At 41.4% G+C, this 23,296-nt stretch overlaps 1 protein-coding gene across 1 annotated transcript; it reads right to left on the bottom strand.

Moving 5' to 3' along the window:
* Window positions 1–507: 507 nt before the first annotated feature.
* Window positions 508–22,974, bottom strand: MSH2 (mutS homolog 2). The gene is made up of 16 exons (XM_015856944.2): window positions 22,729–22,974; window positions 21,495–21,649; window positions 20,843–21,121; window positions 20,601–20,747; window positions 19,227–19,376; window positions 18,804–18,937; window positions 13,765–13,964; window positions 11,304–11,413; window positions 8,727–8,850; window positions 8,469–8,619; window positions 7,703–7,800; window positions 6,540–6,785; window positions 5,157–5,361; window positions 4,525–4,772; window positions 2,311–2,483; window positions 508–862 (listed from the first exon to the last, which is right to left on the bottom strand). The coding sequence occupies exons 1-16, from the start codon at window positions 22,964–22,966 to the stop codon at window positions 692–694; spliced, it is 2,829 nt and encodes a 942-aa protein (XP_015712430.1). The 5' UTR covers window positions 22,967–22,974; the 3' UTR covers window positions 508–691.
* Between the last annotated feature and the right edge of the window lie 322 nt (window positions 22,975–23,296).

Genomic DNA, 23,296 nt, shown 5'->3' with positions numbered 1-23,296 from the left:
TAAGGGCGGGTAGCAACAGGATGAGGAGAAATGGCTTTAAACTGTAAGAGGGTAGATCTAGACTGGATATTAGGAAGAAATTCTTTACTGTGAGGGTGGTGAGACACTGGAACAGGTTGCCCAGTGAGGCTGTGAATGCCCCCTCCCTGGAGGTGTTCAAGGCCAGGCTGGATGGGGCTGTGAGCAGCCTGGTCTGGAGGGAGGTGTGCCTGCCTGTAGCAGGGGTTGGAACTGCATCATCTGAAAGGTCCCTTCCAACCCAAACCATTCTATGATTCCTCCAAAGCTCCACCTTGGTACTCCTGTAAATTTCACAATGATTTTTTCTAATGGAGCACTAATAGAGCATTACTGAAAGTTCACTGAATTAATCAACATCAGTGTATGGGACAAAGATTTTGTGTATTGGACGTCGTTTTTCAAGGCTGTGGCAGTTAATTGCTATCTGAGGGGTCATCCTTACTAGCACGCTTCTGTTCTGGCAAAAGATTACATGCTTTAAGTAACTCTTTCAGTACAAAAAAAAAAAAAGCATTTTATTGAAAATTTCTAAGAGAACCCAAGAGCAAAAAGCCTACATAAATCCATACAAAACAGCATTGCAAGTAAGAACTAGAAGACAAAAAAAAAGGTAGTTCTTGCAGTCGATTAAAGCAAAAAATTCAAGAGACACATCCTGTTCTTACATCTTTCATGGCATAACTTTTGTTCTGGAAATGATTTCATTGACGAAGCTGTTGTTCTTTGCCCACACATCGGCTCTCAGCTGCTTCAGCTTGGTTTTGATGTCTTCTTCTGACATATCCGTCAGGGGCAGCGCTTTCACTTGACACAGAAAATCCTGAATGATCTTTTCTCCTTCCTAAAACAGAGTGAGGGGAAGGGATGGGGGAAAGAAGACAGAAAGAATGGTTACACTGCAAGCAGGAGATTTCCAAACTGTACCAAAGATACAAAGTCCTATTCAGCATCAGTAGCTTTTCAGAGACAAAACCCTATTATTTTTGCACTTGCTATTGTGTATAATCCAGTTATACTGTTTTTGGGGTTCTTTCCCCATTCAATCCATGAGCAAAAACTATGAGTTGCTCGACAGAGACTAATTTTAACACCGAGAGCTCCTATGCATATTTCACATTTAATTCCATCATGTAACCAGGTCAGAAAAAGATTGCTAGAGCAGTAATTGCTTGGGAAGGGCCATGTTACTTTTTGGATGAACTGTAAACCTGAATCAACATTCCCATATGCAAAAAGATAGAGCAAACAGTTACCAAGCAACTGGAGAGCGGCTGTCACCACTGAGAAGAGATGATAATTAAGCTTCATGCATATGCTTTTACACAAATAGGCAAAGTACAACTTCTAAACAATTTGAATAGTGAGAACAAACATGTCAATGGACAACGTTCAGGATGCCTGTATCAGAAACAATTTGGCCAGAACACAGATTTCTGCTTAGTCCTCTGTATTGTTGATGGTAATACTCTACTACAAAGCATCTGTACTTTGATTTTAATATTTAGAACTGATGCAGAGTGCTTTCAGTGCAGGAGTCTCCAAAGCACTTGGAAATATAATAGCAGGGCTGTCTCTTTGAACATGATGTGAATAAAGGCAGACAAATTGCCTGGAAAAGACCTCTAACGCTTTGTGCCTCGAGAGCTTATGATCTATTATTTACTATCAAATATATTATGAGCTATTAAAGAATAAAACATGGCACTGTATTTGTCAGAGCATTTGCCACTTCTGCTTAATTTATAAGCAATTTTAAATCATGCAGCCAGATCCAAATGAACTGGAAAATACTTCACTGTGACACCTAACAAGTTGGTATATTGGTCATAGTGCTGCTGATGCAGCTGGAGGGGAACTTCCTAATGCCAACGGGAAGGACAAACCAGAGATCATTCACCAGTAACATGAGATTCTTACTGAGGCAAGAACACATGCATGGACCACCAAAACTGAGAATAAAGGAGCAGCCTCTGCCTAAAGCAAAGTGTTATTGAGTGTAGAAAGTGCTTTGGATGTGGATTAACGCTTCAAGGCTTCCACATAATGGGGCAAGGTTGCAACTGTTGTATAAAAATGATAAACGAGTTACAAAGCCACCAACTTCTCCAGCCAGAACTGAGATCTGTGGATTTGTAAGTTTATGTTAAGAAAGGCACAGAGAGCCTCTCGGGAAAAGGCAAAGCAAGAAGTAAGACAGCACGTGCTGCTTTGGGGAAATCTGAGTCCTGATGGTATTTCATCCAAGCTTCCCCATGTAAACAAATGGGAAAAAAAATGCTGTTAGTAAACCTCTCTTTCTCTGCAGCGTTTCTTGGCTGCTGGCTCTCCTTCAGATTCCTTGGGCCTGCCAATGTCTTGAAACTCCTCCAGCTCCAGTGCTTTCTCTCTTGCACTTTCTATCACATGCTTTGGGAAAGCTGCCAGTTCTGCTACGTGTATTCCAAAACTCTGGTCACAAACACCTGGGAGGAGAGAAAAACAACCTGTAAAGAGTTCTCAAGAGACAACTGGCCTACACAGAGATTACACAAACTAACATGTAATGATTCTCTGTTCTGAAGGAGAATGTGTGTGATGTGCGGTTTGGTTTTCACACCATTTTGTTTTGGTCTGGTTTTGGGCTATATATGATACGATAACACAGATTAAGAACATGCTTCATTAAATTAAGCTCTCTTAAAACAGTCATTGCAGAGCTACCAAAGTCCTTTGAGGAGAAATGGGAACATGCTCTCCAGGCAGAAAGAATTTCCCTCTCGCACATGAATGAAACTGAGCTATATAAATATATATATATATATATATAAATTACAGTGCATCAGCACAACCTGTGTAAAATAATCAACTGCACCATTTATAAAAAGATATCAGAAGTGCATTTAGACCCATATATAAAAAACACTCTGGTGCATTCTCAATCCTCCTCCTCCTCCTCTGCGTCAGTACCGCGCAGCTTCCAGGAAGAGTTTAATTATATCAGACCCTTTCATCTCTAAGTTTACACTTACTTCAATTAATACCCTGTTCGTAACACTGGGTTGAGAACGGAAATTCTCACGCTTGCTCAGAATATGTCAGTTATACACGGTTACATAAAACCATTTTCACTTCAACATCAAAAGCCCCCTGGTACAATCTGCCAGCTCCATTCATTTACATCACTTTTGCTTTAATTGGCCACCCACAAATATTACTCTGTCCTTTTAGTTCTGGTCTCCAGCAAGAAGTTATAATAAATCAATTACACATTTTAAATTACAACTAATCATTGGTTAAATATTGGATAATTGAAGAAAAGGCAAAGAAAAAGCACAAAGCTAAACTCAGAGCCTTAGACAAAAGGCATCCAAATTCAGATCAGGTGTTATGAAATCTTCATCTTCAAATATCACATTTAATCTGATTGAGGTTTCAGTAGATATTATGCTCAATAGCACATCCAAAAAATTGGACTAATGGAAAAAAACACTTCAAGCTCAAAGAAAAGACACGAAGGACTAAAACTGGGAAAACTGTACAAAGAAAAGTATTAAACAAGGCTTTCACCAATGGGAAGGGGTGAATTGATACAGGTTTAAAAAAGGAGGAGGGCACTGAAGAGCCACCAACAGACCAGGAACAATGTCTGGATCTTGCCTAGAAAACTGCATGTACAGAAAGGAGAACAGACGCCACTTAAGATCTCGAAAGAGAGAGCTCACAAGGAGAGAGTTAAGAGAAAGAAGACGGCAGCAAGATCTGAGATTCTCTGCTGAGCTCAAGACAGCAGCGCTTCTGGTTGTTCATTTATTGCTCTTGCTCTCTTAGCTTCAGAGAGCAGGGTCTGAAATCTAACTGCAAAACTACAGTCAGAGGTGAGTGTAAAATTAGCAGCAGTTCACAAGTAATTGAAGGGCAGGTATTATTGCATGGATTCAAAAGCAGAAAGAAGCTACTTGTTATTGTATTATAACGCCATTACCTGAAAACTGAAGCATGCAACTTTTCTAGTATCAAACTACTGCACAAATTGAGCCATGACTTTCTTCAATAACTAACTATGATGAAACAGACATTACTGAAAAACTGCCAGCAGAGAAAAGTTGTGTTCATTTCCTTCTAGAAAAAAGAGAACATTCAAGGATGATGAAATCCTTTCTGTACGTCTTACAAAAAATAACTCGATTTCAGAAGAAATCTAGGAAAACAGAAAGGAACATTTTGGAGCCCTTCTTTCTGCCCTTGAGAAAGAGCAACTATGAAAGCATCAATTTGAGTGTGAGAAAGAACACAGAAAACTTAACAAGTAATCATTGCCATTACCAGCTGTGTCCTAAGATGGGACAGAGCCCCTGCCATGCACATTATCTATCCATAAAGAGCACGTCAGCATGTCTACTATAAAACCTACGCTTGGAGTATTATACATGAAATAACTTTTCACATTCCTTTCCACCAATATTTCTTCCTCCCTCTCTCAGGGAAGAATGAAGTTCACCGTTTTCACTATTTATAAAGTCTTACCTGCCTTGACACGGTACAGCATTGTCAGTGTGTCGTCACTGGTTAGAGCAGTGACATGTAGGTTATTTACTGTTGGAACTTGATCGGCAAGAGCTGTCAGTTCATGAAAATGCGTAGCAAACATACAGAAAGCACCGATTTTGCTAGCAATGTATTCTGAAATAGCCCACGCCAAGCCAAAGCCATCGTAGGTCGAAGTTCCTCTTCCCAACTCATCAATGATTACCAAAGAGTTTTCAGATGCTGTCCTAAAACAGAAAAGAATGAAGTTTGAGCAAAGCATAAACTCCAGATACCGGATTACCACAAATCATACTGCAGAAGCACAACATCATGTACAAGACAACAACTGTCTACATGACAGCACATGAATAAAGTACATGTACTGTCACAAAATGTTCCAAGTTAGAGCTTCTTTGGCCCATTTAGACTTTGGCCTCCTGGTAGCAGCTGTGACTGAATGCTGAAATAAATAATAGGCTACTTCAAGAACTTACAGTCCTGCTGGAACGGACTCGAGACCCCAGATCCTACATAAGAGAAAATCTTACCAACGTAAGACACAACATTCCCTGAGCGCATCCTTTCCAATTGACCCCCAATCAATGAAATTAAAGAAGCTGAGGACTTACCTAAGGATTGAAGCAGTTTCCAACATTTCAGCCATGAAAGTCGACACACCTTTCAGCTGACTGTCTCCAGCTCCTACACGAGCCAGGATACAATCCACAATGGTTATTTCAGCAGAGTCACACGGTACAAAACACCCAATTTGGGCCATAAGAACAATGACTCCTGTCTGCCGGATGTATGTTGACTTTCCACCCATGTTGGGGCCTGCAAAAGAAATTTTGCAAAGGAACTTAAAGCCGTTATCTTTTACCATTCAACACTCCTTTTAAAGGAGAACAGGTGTTAAAACTGGAAAAAAATAAAAACACAGCATATAAACTTACTCTTTTGTCAGGACAAAGACTTGTCTAACAGGTGTAGCTCAGAGGGCCACTACTACTAAGGGTTACTGTTTTGATGGGCATTCCTTTGTTTTTTTTTTGGAAGAAGGGAGGAATGAAGGGCTTCATAAGCTTTGTGAGATTTCAGAAGTGTGAGTAGTCATCTAAAATGCACATTCATACCTAGAACTAACAAGCTTTAATCGTAAAGTCATTAGTATTGCTGCTTAAGAAGATAAATAATTTGCTTTTACTTCAAACAACAATCACTATTTGTCCACAAAAACGAAGTAGTTTACTTAACAGACTGGGTTCAAGCTTCCCGGTGATTTAAATTACAATCTAAATGGATTCTGAATCATCAAAAACATGTATTATACAATTAGAGCTTAACTGAAGCACAAAGGAAACAAAAAGTGCTCTCCAAACAAACTGATCATTAAAACCAATTTTACGCTTTCATAACCAGAAAAACAAGAGTGCTGCCATGCATTTATTCACATTCTTAGTTTCTCTTTTTGATCATTTTAGAAGTGTTCATTAATCACTCTCTAATTTCAGATCATTGCTACTCAGAATGTGGTAAGCATATCTGAGTGGAAATTAAAGTTCAATTAAAAGTATAAACACTAAAAAGGTTTTCCTGTATAGTAAAATTCTCTTAATTTCACCAGAGATTAGGAAAAGCAAGAAAAAAAAAAAAAAGCACGGTCATTAAAACACACTTTGCATTGTAAATTGACTCACACCGAACAAAGAAAACATTAACAAAGTGGGTGTTTAAAATCTTGCCTACAGCAGATGCCTACACAGCTAAAATACAATTGATGCCTCATGGAATTTTCCAATTCACCTCAGGAGGGTTAGGTTCCCCTGCTCCTGAGGCTGTCTGGCTTGCTAAGAGACTTTCAGTAAAGCAAATAGATGCATTAAGGATGACTTTTCTTACTTCCTAATATCCCAGCAGCCTCCCTTCCCTTTTGTTTTAAAAGGCATCATTATTGGAAATACTTGAAACATTTAAAACCAAAGTACTACGTGAAAAAGGTAACAAACATTTACCAGTAATGATGTGGAACATCTGCTTGCCCTTCTCAAATGTAACATCATTGGGGATGAAGGCCACCTCATCTTGCACTTCGATGCAGGGATGCCTGGCACCTTTCAGCACAATCCTTCCTTGCCCCTTTTCCAGAATGACAGGACGAACATACGGCACTGGTGCTCCATTTGACACATGAGCAAAACTGACAATTGCATCTAACTGAGCTATTACATCATTCATGGTCTGTATTGGCTCTGCATAACCTGTTTGTGATTACAGAGAGACAAATTCAGCACAGTTAGAAATGTGAAAGAGGTGATATACAAACTTAACTTTACCCACAAGCACCACTTGAAGACTTGAAGATCATGACACATACACAAAAAAAGTCTTTTGCAATATACTTGGGAGTTCTATATTGTGATAGGTCAAAGATTTCCACAGTAACTTAATACAATGAAACATATTTACATTCATCTTAAGAAGTGCTTTCCTATCTTTAATACATTTGGCCTTTGATTCATACTAATTAGTGCTTTCACTTTCCACTTCTCCTTTCAAAGCCCTAAGACCGGTTCTGCTGGAACTTGTGCCTTTGGGAGAGAAAGTATTTACAGAATCCTCCTGACTGACATTGCCTGGCGCGTCTCCTCCTTTTGGTAAAGGATGGCAAAGAATACCCGATAGGGAGGTAATCTTAGAACAAAATAGAGGAACATTAATTTGGAAAACAATAGCTGTTTATTGTGCCATGTAATCAATGAGTAACCTGATCTTTTGTGGCATAATATTCTTTCTTCAGCATCCTGCACAGCCTCAAGGTTCCTCAGTTCCTTGTTTTTTTTCTGCCTTCTACTCAGCTTGCTATTAGGGTGGGGATGCCCACAGTCGAGGAGGCAAGAGGATGACAGATGAGGCCTCTATGGACTTATTTCTGTCCCTATTATGGGAGAAGTATTTGCACGTGTCCCATCTCTGCTTATCTGTCGCAATTCCGGGGAAAGGTCTGACCATAAGACAACATATTTCATACCTTCAACCACAGACTAAAGCCTTAAACCCATTTTCCTCACATTCTCTAAGGAAGGTTAAGGTCTTTCTCTGCATAAGGGCTTACAGAGTAATAGCAAGACCTCCCAGCATTCCAGACTGCCATGCATATCAACACTGATGTATTCACCTGAAGCGATGTTAATAATTTCCTTAACAATTGCATCCTGCGCCTCTTCATACTCTTCTCTGCTCTTTATGTAATCCTCATTGATGGCACTCAGCTTGCTGTGAACAAAACGGCAACATTTAGAGGTTGTGATGCACTCTGTTGTCCGGCCTCCTAGCAAGAAACTCTAATGGTAACTCCAGCAGCAACTGTTTCATAGCTTCATAGAATAGAATCACTGAACGCCCTGGGTTGAAGGGACCCACAGCGATCACTGAATCCAGCCCAGGGCTCCACACAGCACCACCCAAACCCTATGGCTGACAGGGATGTCCAGACTCTCCCATAGCTTACAGAACCTCAGAACACAAGTCCAATACTTATGACCAACAGAGATTACAGCATAATTTGGAACAGATGATTACCAAGAAAACTGCTGGATGTCATGTTTGGTGATAAACACAAATAGCTCTTCTCAGCTGAAATAAAACACTCACACTGAATGCAATTACACGGGTAGGTGCAGCTAAAACTGATAAATTAGCCCAAGTCAGATGAACAAAAATAGCTAACAGTTGGCAAAGAAAATGGGGAAGGCAGGCATGTGCTTTTAACAGAAACTGCATGACTTCTCTGTCTCGCTCAATATACCAATCTGTGAGCCAAGTAAAAAGGTGAAAATTCAGCCATTCAAGATGTACAAAAAACTGCTTATTGGAAGAACTAGACAGAGTAATAACTGCTGTTTTCACAACAGGGTGGAAAGGTGACCAGCATTACCTCGTACCTGTTTGTGAATTTCACACCATTCTTCTGTGTATCAGTTATCTTGTATTTTGAATTGTTCCTCAGAACCTTTTCCTCCTTGCAAGTAATTCGAAAGTGGTGTCCAAGCTGTGAATTTGACTCCAGTTTGATACTTTTACCAGCTTCCAAACCTTTCAGATGAAAAGAAAAAAACCCAATCAAATACCATCATCACTTGGTCTCAAAATAATAAAATAATTAAAAGGAAGTAAGAAATAAAGGTACTTCCATCCCCTACCAAGCTCTTTGGCTGCGCTCTTTAACAAGGCCTGCATGTTTTCTTCCAGCTCATTCATCTTCTCTCGCAGTTCCGTCAGGTTGGGGTCGAAAGAAGCCTTAACAAGGAACTCATGATTCTCCACCTAGAGGGAAAAACAACAAACAACTTGTACAAATGAGGCAGTAATAAAAAGCATAATCTCCCTCACTGCCTGCTTTCTCTGTGCATTTCACGCAGCCTCCTGTTTCGGTTGTGGCTTTGTTGCATGCCAACACACTGCAGTGATGTTCTCCTGCTGTTTAACCAGATATGTGGCCACCACACATGTATGTGATTTTAGAGATCCCTCTTGAATCTTGCAGACATTGTGAAAGCAGCATAAACAAATTCATCCCATGTTATGGCCCTGTTGATAGGGCTGTTATTTGATATTTCTGCAAAAAGAACAGATATGAATATTTATGACAGAACGCACAGTGGAACATTCCTGCTTTTATAGGGCAGATCCTGGTTCTGAAACAGAAAGAACAGGCTGAAAATGCCAAGAATGCCAAGTCTTGTCATGACAGGTCAGACTAATAACCCAGAACTGATGACAGTTTGATGCCTGGATATGTTCATTATGTGAAATAAGTAAATCTCGGTTCCAAGTGTTTCTCGATTTAATGAGGTGACAGTCAATGATCTGCAGACTCTGGTGCTATGCTGAGCTAGCTACCTAATTTGATAAGCAAGTCCTTCTGTAAAGGGCCATGCTCTTAAGACTGAAATCAAAATGCTGTGTAACGAAAGCAATAACAAATCCTGACATTGTCCCAACTTGACGTGAAGGTTGGAGCTGATCATTTCCAACAGCCCCTCACGGATCTAAGAAATGCAGTAGTGGAAGTGATGGCTTCTCAACCCCGTATTTTTTTTTAAACAGCCAGGTAAATGAATAACCACATCCCACACTTTCTGAACTCAGATGTTTCTTTTTATATTAGAATGCTTACCCTGAATAGATTACTGGCATAATTTAGTTGCTATGACAACTTGTCCTTCAATCACACTCAGAACAGAGCTCAGCGCTTTGTATGAATACCCGAAACATCTAAGAGGAACCGAAAGCCAAACGTTCAAGTTTGTAGATTCCTATGCAGAAGGTTCACTCTTCACAAAACCAATGTCGGTTTACTGGTAGCCACGTTAATTGATCCCAGTATCTTGAAGGAAAAACAACCACAAATTCAACAAGGGGTCCGACGGGACTTGGTTAAAAATAACTGACTCTCTAACCTATGTAGAAGAACGATGAAATATCTTTTAAGCCCAAGTTGAAAAGAAATGGGAAGAGCTGGGTGAATGCTGAAACAACTGCTTGTTTGAAAGAATACAGACTTCCAGGGCACACAAATGGCATCAACAGATGGTCTGTAACTAGTAGATAGCTATAAATGTCTTCATTAGCATACATCATCAATTACAGCCACTCGTCAGTCAAGCAGCCTTAAGGAGTATCAAACACAGCTGATGAATGCATACGAAGCACAAAGAAAAAAATAAAAGGGCACTTCTTTCACTTGGTGAAAAAAAATGAACGCTTCTTAAGGTCAGTGTAGTTCTCCTGAAGTACAACAAATGGCTGTGCCTGCCCTTGGCATGCAGTCAGGTAGAGCTCATCCTTCCACAGTCAGCTGAGATTGACAATTATGACAATCCTAAAAGCAATCCCAGGTTTTACCAAGATGACTGAAGCATCTTGTCAGCAACAAACATCAAGCAAGTGTCTGAGCAAGCACGGGAAATAGAGACACTAGAAAAACATGAGTGCATCACTCCAATTCTCCAACAAATACATCAGACAAAGATGATAAACTGCACCAAAAACTTGGACACTCTTTCAGTAACCACTAACAAGTGTTCAGTGCTATACAACAACAAAGCATTTATCTGTACCTAGCCCTCCTTTCTGGTGGAGATTAAGGAGCAGTAAATCTCCTTTCTTTGGCCAGTTTCTCTCTGGAACAGAAGCCAGTTTTGCTTGCAGAATTAGTTCTACCTGCAGTAACGTTTTATAAGTTGGTACTGATGAGAGGATTAATTAATTTTAGTTGCTTTTTCTCTAGTAAGAAACTTCTTCACACTGCCAAGTAAGCTTCACCTTTGTATCAAGGTCAGTCGTTTTCCAAACTAACTGTTAGTTATGAAGACTCTCTCACCAAACAGAAGCATATCTCCTGAACTCAACAAAGCAGAGAAATATGTAAGAAGCACACTCTGGCTACATCCTGGATTTCAGACATCACAGTAATACTGAAATTATGAGACAAAAAGCAAAAGAAGTGGCCAAGTAACTTCCTCACTTGTAACACTGATGAGGTTTTTGAAAACAAGCTTCAGGTCCACAGCATCCATGTAACCAAAGCACTTTTTCATTGGCTATGTAATTAAGATATCCAACTGTTAAGATTAATATGACTCCTCGTACGTGCCGTGACTAATCTAACAACTTATACAGACGATCAATTAATTTAGTGAGTGTGGAGCACATTCTGAAGATCAATAAGAAACTTTAATAGCAAAGTAAACCTGCTCACCCATGGCAGCTCATACCTTATCCATATCCAATGTTGTTTCTATCATCTCCAGAAATTTTGAGAAGTCGGAGTGGATATCATTAAGAGGTGTTATAAACACTGCCAACAACAACATCTGGTGAGCTCCTGTTAAGAACAAGAAAAAACATTCACAATATTTCACAGCTTCACCAGAATTCATCTACCCAAGATAAACAGCGCAGCTATAGAACACTTTAAACTTAAAACATTTGTACAGTTAGCTAGGCAGCAATATGGAAATCAACACTGTTCTACTGAGGGGGAACAAGAAAAGCAGAATGACTTCAGTTTGTCATTTTGATTGTACAAAAGGTCTTATGAAAAGAACATGGTGCAAAGGAGAATATAGCTTTACTGAAAGTGGACTGTGCCTGCGTACCATAAAGTCTGTCTTTGAGACAAAAAGAAATCCACAGACCTCGTCTCGACTTCTCAGTAGTGTTGTCACACAAGATGCTAAGGTACAAGATTCATGATTACTACAGCGATTAACAGGCAGATAAAGAGGACACCCATAACTTGCAAAAGATGAATGAGCTGGAAAGAATCATTAGCAGCACTGTTCCTCCGGGGCTTGTACAGGCATTAATCTTTTGAAGATGTGGGCATTAATGATATTAACATACAAACAAAAGGAAGTTGCTTATGAAATTCACTAATATATACAGAGTGGAAGATAACAGAGGAAACTGGAGAAAATAAACAAAGAATGTAACTAAATGTCCTTGAAAACTGAGCTAACGGAGGTGAAGTAAAGTTTACAAGCAAGTCTCAGTGTAATTACAGACAGAAAAGTGCTCAGAATACAACGGTACAACAGTCAAGGAATGATCAGCATTACAATGCATAATAAAAAAATACATATTTCCCAAAGCAATCAGGAGGTATTCATAAGATACTGTATGTAACACGGTAAAACTCCATCCAGAACACAGCACACAAGTCCTACACCCTGCATATTTGCAGGCTTAAAATTGAGTGCCAGTCTGAAATGAGAAGGAAGATGCCTTGGCAGCTTCTTAAAGATAGACATCTAAGTACCTAGATTTTATGCCCAGCAATCTGAGTAATGAACAAGGCTTCCTTTTGCCAGCAATAGCAAAACGATTTGATGACTCAGTGTCCTTTCCTGTCTATTGCAGGTTTCTTCTGTCTAAAAAATAAAAGATGGTCTTCACTCAGTACCCCACACCATCATCCATTAAAACAAACATCTCAACAAAGCAATGCTTCATACTGGGCGAAAGGCAATCATTGCCAATCTCTCTGTGGTGCAGCTGCAGATGTATAGCTAAAATAAAAAGGAGGCATTCCACTTATTTGAAATTATTGAGATATACCAGTGGTGAACGCCCTACTAAGGCACACAGAACCTCTTGCAGTCCTGGAATTCATGCATACAGTGAGCTTAGTGGTTTCCTCTCAAAGCTTGTAAAATTTGACTGTTTTCATACCTCAGTGTTAAGACAAAGAAACTCTACTGATCCAAATGACACCTAACAGAAAGAGTCAAAGACAGGAAGAGAGCATTTTAAAATGCTGATGATGGAAATCCAGGAGCTCCAAGGCAAAAACCAAGCAGTCTGTATGAAAAAGCCCAAGGGAGAACACAAGTAAGCCAACTCAGTGCAGCACAGCCCCTGTATCAAAGTACATATATACTTTATGTATCTATCAGTTCTTTCACAGCTTTAAGATTTTTAACTGCTTTTGGAAGTAACAGGCAGTACCCAAAAATACCTTTAGTTTCTGATGTGTTTTTTTAGAAGATTCATAATTTGAAGTCAGAAACCTACAGTACAGAAAAGCGTGAGGTACTGGATAACCTCACTCAGTATCTGCTCAAATACACTAAAGGAAGTATCTGTAACCATACTACTTCAAGAACTCCTCATCTTTAAGGTTTCGCTGCTTGATTTTCACAAAGGGATTGCCAACTTAGTGGCCTTCTATTAAAATATGAACTCTGGTAGGCTAGGACGGCTGTTGCTGTATTGAATCACATTCCTCTTTCCATCTTATTTTGCATTTTCTTGGCGATATCCAGAAAAGAAAATAGTAATCGATGTATTTTCTATGCTCTTCACATGATACCACTGATGCTTAAACAATACAAAAACATATTTTAATTACAACTCAAAGCACATTTGAGAACTGAGTCTTCAAAAAAAACATCGTATTGTCTGACGAGTCACCTTAACTGCAATATACACGTGCACGTGATTGGTTAAGAATTCTTAGAGAAAAGCCACTGTCAAAGACTACAGGACCCAACACTCAACAGTCTCTTTTGTTTTTAAGTACCTGACTGGTATTTTTCCAGCACAGTTCTAATTTGAATGCCTTAAGCTTTACTCCTGCAATGGAAGTTCACAGGAAAAAACATAATCTTTGGAAATCTACATGCTATTCCTTGGCGGTCTCAGTGTGTTATAAAATACTGAAAACAGCATTACCTTCATGTTTTTCTAGTGCTCGTACAACGTTAGGCAGTTGGTTAATAGCTTGATACATTCGGTAACAGTCCTGTAAGGTTGCTGCTTGTCTCTGAAATTTCTTTGCCAGCCGGTTAAGATCTGGGAAGCGGCGTAAAAGATCCTCTTGAAGACACTGACGCAGTTCAGTATCTCCCACAAAGGCTTCAACCAAATTCAACCTAAGTGAGATTGAACGAGATGTAAGGGTCAGCATCACATGGCATGCAATTCTTTTACATCAGCAATTAGAACGCTTATAAGCAAGTTTCTATCCATCTTTTTACCGTGGGTATATCCATTGTGCACATTCTGGATGAAAGAACAAATAAAACCAGAACAAGGTGTAAGCTGAGAAAGCAAGGATATTAGAAACCCAAAGATAGTGGGTATCTAATGAACAGCACTGAAGTGAAACCATTTCTAACTGCCAACACGTGTTCAGCAGGTATTTCAAAGCTCAGAATGTACTTGGAGATTAATCTTCCCTTGCATCATAAAAGCCAGTGATTAAAATCTCAATCTCTGCTCTATCCAACCACCTGGACTATATTTTGGTTTTCATGAGCTCACCTTTTTTGCCTTTTTTTATTCACTTGTGCTTTTTTACATCATACTACACAAACAAATCTCTTTCATCCCACAATTCTTTCAGCTTGTTCAACACCCTCCTGCAAAAGAACCTGTCAAAGGCATTTTGAAATACCTAATTTATTCACTTCTTTTTGCCTCTGTCCACTACAGTGACAGGTTCAAAGAGTTCAGATCCGCATGACACCATTTTCCTCTACCAAAGCTATGCTAATTAGACTTAACATCTCATGACCTTCCTCGCACTGTTCTGTTTTTCCCTCCTGTATATGCCAGCCGTATGCAGAATGCTGACAGGCTTATGTTCATTTTGCAGAGCAGGTTCCTATACAGTAGGAATACATACAAGGCTGCTGAAAAGCAAAAGCTATGTTAAGGTTACACAAGCCACATCTAATGATCACAAGTAATAAAGAAATTGAGGGAAAGGCAGCTTTTGCTTTTGGGTGTTTGGTTGTTTTTTTTTTTTTTGTAATACAAAGTTTATGGCTGAGTGAACAAAGGAAACATGGAAAGAAATCAAGACGAAATCCAGCGAAGAGTTGCAAACAAACAACAGATGACAATACTGGGTAACTTGTTTCTCCCACGTAGCTGACAGGGGGGAAAAAAGCTAAAAGGAAAGAGAGAGAAGTGGGGGGAACAAGGTAGAACTTTCCATCACAGACCAAACGAAGTGCAGCCAAGATAACAGAAACAATTATAACTATGGAAACTGCACCAGGGCATAGGTGAAATCCCTGTTTCAAGACAGTTCGCTGTTCAAATGTGCAAACTGAAAGTCTCAGGTGATGTAACTCAAAGCCAATACCGGTAGTACATACAGCAACAAGAACACTTCTAGCAGTGCTCAGAACAAGGACAGGGTGGTTTTTATCAGTCCATGAGACTTGGATCCAAACATGAATCAGTAAGATAGCACCACTGCAGGGCAGTAATTCAAAATCCCACGTTCTGTCAGACATTTTCATGGGAAATAACTAAACTAACACAAGGAAAAAAATATGTTAATAATGAAACCAAATGAGAAATGCATTATTTTATGGGAGAAGCTCAACTATTACTTTTAAGAACATCTTAAAGGTATTAACTCCTCTTCCCCAGCCACGGAACAGTAGAGCCTTCTAAAAAGCTCACACTCTCCACTTGTTAAGTCTTCCTATGACTGCAGAATAAGATCAGCTTTCCCGTTTAAGCATTCAAGCTAACTATAGTCAATTTTATCACTGAAACGCCACTTAGAAAAGATGGATATTAAGGATATTCGGGGACATACTGAAAGAATCCAGCAGAGGGCCACCAAGACCATCAGGGAGCAGGAGTTCCTCTCCTGTGAGGAGAAGCTGAGAAAGCTGAGGCTGTTCAACCTGGAGGAGGCTGGGGAGGAACCATCCATGTCTATAAAACCTGAAGGAAAGGTACAAAGACAACAGAGCCAGGCTCTGCTCAGCAGCGCCTCGTGCCAGGACAAGTAGCAATGGGCACAAACTGGAACACAGGAGGTTCTGTCTAAGCGTCAGGATTGTGCTGGGAGGGGGGGTTACTGAGTATAGTAACAGATGCACAGAGGTGCTGAAGGGTCTTCACTCTTGGGGGGTGCTCAAATGCAGGTCCTGGGAAACATTACTGGAAAGCCAATGCCATTATGTTATCACAGCTTCTTTCACGCAGAGCATTTATTGTACCATGACAAAAATCAAATCATACTCCTGTCTTACTGTTAGCTCAGGTTCAGCTCTGTCTCTGCAGGCACTAAAGGCACTCCCAATGTTTAGTTAAAGCGTGTTCTAATTAAGTTGTTTAGACAAACCTCCAAGCTGGTCACATTCTCCCCTCCCTTAGCACGGATGCAGGCCACTAATTGAACTGCCTGAAATCAGTTTGCTGCTCTAGACAAGCGCTGACCTGTACTTGCAAAAGTACCAAAGGTACTTTCAAAGATAATCAAAATGACTGAAGCAACACAGGCTGCCTGCAGTACTTTGCAGGAACAGCTGTAGGCTAAAAAAGAACACAAAAACAGTGAAAACCTATCACAGACCAACTTAAGTGGGAAGGGAATTCAGGGCCTGCAGCCCCAGCTCTCACTCAAAATGGGGCTGATATCAGTTGCAAGGAATCTTACGTTTGTGCTGTGTGCAAACACTAGATATGTTTTATTTTTCTGAATGAAACTATGTGCACATTCAGCATATTTGTTTTCCTCAGTGTTGAACAGGAAGAGTGCTACTGAACATTCTCCCACATCTCTCAAACTTTCCAGTATACAAAACATACTGAAGTTGCTCTCTGTACTTCACTACAGCACGTTACACAATGAATCCTATTCAGGACATGATCTGCACTTTCTGTCTCTGAAGCTACCTTTTAATTTCAGAGATACGCTGACTCCAAGAAGAGACAGGAGGCTCCATGTGAACAGCCATCTGAACTCACTGTATGGTGAAAGCAAGGCTGGATTGTGCATACCTGGGAAACCAGCCAGACATGGGTAGAACACCATGCTTTTCAAGACAGACAAGAACCAGAACCCTCTGTTCTCTTTGCTCCAGTTAGAAGCTGTTTGAGGAGGTAAACATTATGTTATCTAAAACATATGCACTACATACATTAATTTGTGATGTCACCATATTGATGTTTAATATGGATTAGTGATGTAACACCCATTTCTCCTTATCCGGAAATACAGTAACACACAGCAGCTTAAAAACTACCGAAAGTTAAATCAATTTAGCTCCAAAAGATGACTTGCACCATCTACAGGTCTTAGCAGGGGGTTACAAGAGTCTGACTTATGAAATGAACTGTCGGGCATCCAACTCTATACTACAGAAACCAAAGTTAAGCAAAGACACTTCCTGGATAACCGTAACAACAGGCTTACTCCAATAAAAAGTCATCTAACATCAGTCAGACCTATATAGTTTAGTCTAGTTTAATGAGAGGTGTGCATTAGTGTTAAGTGAAGCACTTTAACACATTCAAGCTAAGAAATAATCGGGAACCCACCTGGATGACAAAAGAACCACTGTTTTTCTTTCTGGACCAGAAGTCTGGGTGTTTGCTTCTCAAACGATCTATATGCTCTAAATTATAGCATGTTGAAATTATGAATTCTTAAATTCAGAAACAGAAAACCACCCTGTAACCACAAATCTCTCAAAAGGTATTTGGGCTTGTAAATTCCTCTTATCAGTCCCACTAATGGTTTGTCTTATTATGTTTGCTCCTTTTAATTAAGCACAGCCCTACACTGAACAGCGTTAAGATTGGGAGGACAGTACACTAGCAGCTATTGAGCAAAATGCACTGCTGTTATCTGCAGGCATTCAGACTATGTATGGCACAGCAATGCTGCTGAGTAAGCTGAAAGGTACACAACTGTAATGTCCGTAAGCACAACAGACCAAAACTAACTACATTTCACAAAGCAGAAGCCAGGTGATTTGGTGACTAGACAAGGTACAGGAGGCCATCAATGAACTCCTTCAAACTCAATAATTGGATCCACCAAACTTTGCCAGCTTCACCGACAGCTTAATGCCACTGAAGTGCTCCCCTCCTCCTTTAAATACAGCTTTTGCTAAATACAGACAACATTAACCATATGGAAGTTACATTTTCTGTCCACTACCTCAACTTCATAAAGCAAACATCGTCTTTCTTCCAGACTTGCAAGACTTTTGGTGCATGATAAAGATCAAACAAGACTGTCAAAAACAGTTTAAATTTCCAACGTTTTCTTTGTTATAAGAAAACCACAAATGGGAGTAACTAATTTCCAAATCTTATAGTCAAGAAAACCATACAATTCATATTGGCATGGATTTTAGGATCCCAAACTGACCAAAGTAGAATATCCTGGGTGTGCTGTAGAGCTTCGTATTAACTGATACTGCTCTCTACTGGTAGGCTGACACGGGTGACAGGCAGCAGTATGAAACAGCAAGGAAGGTGAAGACTGTATGTGGGCCACAATATCTGCACAAGACACGGTAAGACTGCCCTGTCTCAAGCTAAGGGAGACAGCTTCTAGAAATACGAAGAGATCACTACTGCTTACTTTCTTCTTTCACTGGTAAACTGGAAGTGGCATCCAGATACAGTATTAAGTAAGAAAGCAGCGCCTTAGACTATAGCATGAGTCATCTGACCACCAAAACATATTATAGTTCCTCTCTAACAGGTAGTAATTGTGAATTATCTAACAGTGAGCTGTCAGTATGCGTCTCATTGAGCAGAAGACTTTCTGTTCTGTTGAACTACAATGTGTGAGAGCATAGCATGCAAACACCTCCAGCCACCATTGCTAACAAGTGAAAAACTGATTTCTTGGTCGCAGGATTTTGCTTAAGAAAAAGGAACCTTCTGTCAGACAGTTGCATAAAGTCTAACTTGCATAAAGTCTAGCAAACACGCAACAATTTTACCTTTCTTCAATTCTATTCTTGTCCATAAGCGGCTGCTTGATCCACTGATTAACGAGTCTTTGTCCTTGGGGGGTTCTGCATTTATTTAGTAAACCAGCCAGAGACTGTGTATTATTAGCATTTTCCACAGAACTCTGGAAAGGAAAAGAAAGAGTTCAGTTTACTGACTTACACCCACTGACTGGTGCTCAAGTTCACTGCTTAAAAACAGACCCATTTTTTCTGTATGAGACCAAACACCATCAAAGAAGGCACAGTATTAAAGCAGCGACACTCTGCTTCCTGGAACATACCTAGTCATTGGGTAGCATATAAAAAAGCAGAAGCTGACATTAATCAGGACGTGGGGAGCGGTGACTGTTCATCAAGCAGCTAAACAAGCACACTGCAAAACACAGATCAATCCAAGCATGCATTTCTTACCTGGAACAGGTTGAGGGCTTGGACAGCTGCATTATCTAGAACCATATACTGACTCAGATCAAAAGTGGTCAGTTCAAATTGTCCAAAATTAGAGTCATCTGACAGCAACTCTAAAAACTTGATAACGGCCGACAAAGATGAAACAGCAACCTGAAGATTGAAAAAATGAAAAGAAGAACAGCACATATTCTAGTTAGAAATATTACTGAACTGTGGAGCACTCGATAATAAAGAAAATCAATAGAAATACAGCCAGCTAAAGTCTCTGAGCTACGACAATTCAAACAGGGATACAGCAGATCTGTCGCTTTTATTCTAGGGCACTCCGGCTTCTTTCTAGGTAGGTGCAAGAACAACAAACCAGATGCTTGCTTAATCTGATAAACAAAGATGTGAAGAGCACGCCACGCCAACTTGCCAAAACTCTTATCAGGACATTTCTGGCCCAGGAACAGAAACAAGCTATGGCAGATAGATATCATGGCTCATTTGAGGACATGGTTTCATGGATACAGACAGACGGAGTAAGGATCTGATCTGGCTCACTGTAAGACCTTACACATGTTAATGCCAGCACAAAAGACAGTGAGCATGATTACTGACTTGGTTGGTTGTAACAGACTTCCAACAATTTTAACCTGTTACAAAATCACACTGGGGGAGAATAACTCAGAGGATGTCCACTACAAAGGTACAATGAGAGGTGCCTTAAATTTAAATATGTTTTCTCTTTAAGTAAATGAACTGTCTGCAGCAGACTTAAGAGAACAAACATGCTCAGCTGATATTCAGGCACTACATATCATATCACAAAATAGCTTGGGTTGGAAGGGACCTCAAGGATCATGAAGCTCCAGCCTCCCCATCACAGGCAGGGCCAACAACCTCCACATTTAATACAGACCAGGCTGCCCAGGGCCCCACCTAACCTGGCCTTGAACACCTCCAGGGACGGGGCAATACACATCATAACTGAGCTGTCAGATGATGTAAATCACAAAAGCATTAGCTTCAACGGCACTCTGTTCTCAAATATGCAAAATAATCAAAGGATTATATTTCAGTCCTCAGGTAGATTGATTATGAATAGGAAGTGCTTCTTGTTAACAGTCAGTTTGTTTACCAGAGTTTACTACTTGAAAGAGATACATGATGTCTCACGTTCTTCCAGGACCCTTGGACACGAAGGCTCATGCAGAGCAGAACTGCCCAGGGCTTCAGCAAGAATGCAGTTTAACAGAATGCATACTGTCAGAGGTATGGGAATCCAGCACAGAGCAGGGTCAGGAAGGGTAGAGATCACCTTACAACAGGTGCACACACCACTCTGCTTCTAAAAAAACAGGGGCACACCGAACAGTGCTCTGGGCTCACCTGCTTTTCCATCTCTGGCAATGCAGCAGTGTTCATTTGTTCTCCTTTTCTCGACTTTAACAAGCGACTGAGATCCTGAACAATATCCTTTGTTGTGAAATCTGCCTTCTTTCTGTCCGTAATCAGGATTCCTCCTCTCTGAATGACCTGTTTGCCATAAAATACAGTCACCGATTAACTCTGGTTTCCATTGGGCAGCTGCTCATCGCCTACAAGCACACCCTGAGAGCTCCTGCCCCTACCTGCCGCAGCTTCCCCATCTCTCCTGCAGTGTCTCCTCCTGGCAGCACACACTCCTTAGGTCCCAGCTGAACCAGCAGGGCTTCAAGGTTTGAGAACTGATCGTTATCTGGGAATTCACAGACGCTCAGTTTCCTCAGCGTAGTGTCCACATACCCTACTCCTATGACTCTTTGTCCATCAGCAGATGACAGCTTCACCCCCACAACCCCGATGGCCATTGACAAGTCATTGCTGGCAAAGAGAACTTCCTCAAACTGGGCAAGATTTCCTGGAGAACCCTACATGCAGGAGAAATGGAGTTTTAAAGAAGGTGTAAACACAGGGTACACTCGTTAAAACTGAACAAAACAAAGACTCGCTAAGAACAGACCATTAATATAAAACATACAGCTTTTTAAACCATTAACATTTTATGTATCATCTACAGAAACAACTACCTTCGGCTTCTTCAGACCTGCAGCCTATGGGAAGGATGCTGGATGAGCTCCTCCAGCAGCTGAAAAGCACAGCAATATACAACCTACTGCACAATCTACCATTGTACCACCAGAGGCAGTCACTGAAACTTGTTCCAAACCAAGGGATGCAGCAAAGAGTCATTTCTTTATCCCCTTCCCTGTTCCTATCATAGGGAAAGGCAGAATGTTGTACCTTGTATGCTAAATACCAGTCGTTCTCTTTGACGGATTTACTCCCTGCTTTATTCTTGTAAACTTCCACTCTGTAATGACGAACCAGCAGCAGATCTCTCACAAAAGATTCAAAGTTCATTTTACTGAGCACGACACTCTCCAGTTTCTGATTTCCTACGGCAAGAAAAGAGAGAGGGTAAGGGGGAACTTGTAAGATGCTTGAATGCGTTCGTTGTGTTTGTTCTCTGTAATCAACCCCCCACCCTAAGGCAGAGTTTACAGCCTTCAATACGTATGTTAGTCTGATACCAAAGATCACATCAAACCCATGAAATGACACAAACCCCAAATGTTTCACTATTAACATTAGGCACGAAGAAAGTTTTCAATCAGAGACGCCAGACAAGGCCATTGTGGAATGTTTTAAAACTAAAGCTTGAACAGCTTCCATCTGTGAACTGAGCACTGAACGTGACACAGAAATGGTGCCCATACACGTCCCTGGTGTGGGAGGTGTTCCAGATCCCAGCCTGGACACTGTCACGTTAAGATCTCTTTCTTCTAATGGAGCAGCCCATCACTCATACCAAGAAGCACAAAACATATCCCAGTGCCGTTCTCTTTCCATTGCCTCTGCATAAAGTTTCACTCATCACAAACCAGTTCCAATCAAGTTTATTTTGTTAAGCAGAAGCTCTGCAATATCAAGCTACTTGAAACAAATGATAACAGCAGGGTTTGCCTTTCTGACAAAGTCTTACATCTGATGTCTACAAGCTCTACCTCCGCATACCAGAAGATCATTAACAGAAAGGAAAAAGAGGCAGATAGAGAAAATCTTGAGCAATACATAATTAAACGTTATTCCCTGCTGCAGGCCATCGTGAGTCAATCGCCTAAGAATAGACGGTTCACACACGTGGATGTTATCGTTGCTAACCGATGAATCACCTGCACTTGAGCAGCACAGAAACACAGAATCACAGAGGTTGGGAAAGACCCCTGGGATCACCAACCGCACCGTGCCCTGAGCACGTCCCTCTACAGCTCCTGAGCACCTCCACGGTCGGTGGCTGCACCACCCCCGTGGGCAGCTTCCCCTGTCTGCTTTCTGCTGCAGACACCACGCAGGCGAGTACCAGCTTGAGAGCAAGCACTACACGGCACTACACGGCACTGCTCGGCACTGCACCGACCCTTCCCGTGCCGGCAGTTCCTCTCTGGCCGCCCCGCCGCCCCAGCCCCGCACACACCTGTCCCGCCCGCCAGCTGCCGGATGACGGCCCGCGTACGGAACAGCTCTCGGGCTGCCAGCCGCGCGTCCGCGCCGTGCACCGAGTAGTATTCTCCGCGCTCGAAGAAGCGCACGGTGGTGTCGGGCTTCTCGGGCAGTGATAGCACGGCGCGCACGAACCCCGCCTCGGCCCCCGCTCCCTCCGGCCACGCCGCTTCCCGCGGCCCCTCGGCCGCCATGCTGCCGCCTCCCGCCATCGGCCGGCGCGCGCGCGCCACCCCGGCGCCGCCAGCCAATCAGCGTGCGGCTGGCGTGGCGCGTCACCTTAGAGATGATCGAGTCCAACCCCCGGGATTGGAGGCTCTGTGGAGCACAGCGGCACTGCTACCACTGGCGCCACAGGGGGATTCCTTGTCCAGACCTTGTATTTTATATTTCCAGACTCTTATATAGAACCTTTTAAACCTCCTACCCTGATATTCCGGCCTACCAAAATCGTTTGCTCGAGGCTGCGCTCATGCAGCAAAATGAGGCCTTAATAAGTATCGTCAATCACAGCCTTCTTCACAGCAGGGCATATGTGGCAT

This window comes from Coturnix japonica, chromosome 3, assembly GCF_001577835.2.
Source record: "Coturnix japonica isolate 7356 chromosome 3, Coturnix japonica 2.1, whole genome shotgun sequence".
Classification (NCBI taxonomy): domain Eukaryota; kingdom Metazoa; phylum Chordata; class Aves; order Galliformes; family Phasianidae; genus Coturnix; species Coturnix japonica.
Note: the sequence above shows the minus strand (reverse complement) of the source record. Positions and strands in the feature narration are given on the sequence as shown.

Excerpts from the sequence above, each read along its gene's own strand:
- MSH2 (XM_015856944.2), bottom strand. The coding sequence starts at position 22,966 with ATGGCGGGAGGCGGCAGCATGGCGGCCGAGGGGCCGCGGGAAGCGGCG. Across the intron at positions 18,938-19,226 it reads AAGCCCTCAACCTGTTCCAG|AGTTCTGTGGAAAATGCTAA; the intron begins GTAAGAAATGCA and ends TTTCCTTTCCAG. Across the intron at positions 8,620-8,726 it reads GAGCGCAGCCAAAGAGCTTG|GTTTGGAAGCTGGTAAAAGT; the intron begins GTAGGGGATGGA and ends TTCATCTGAAAG.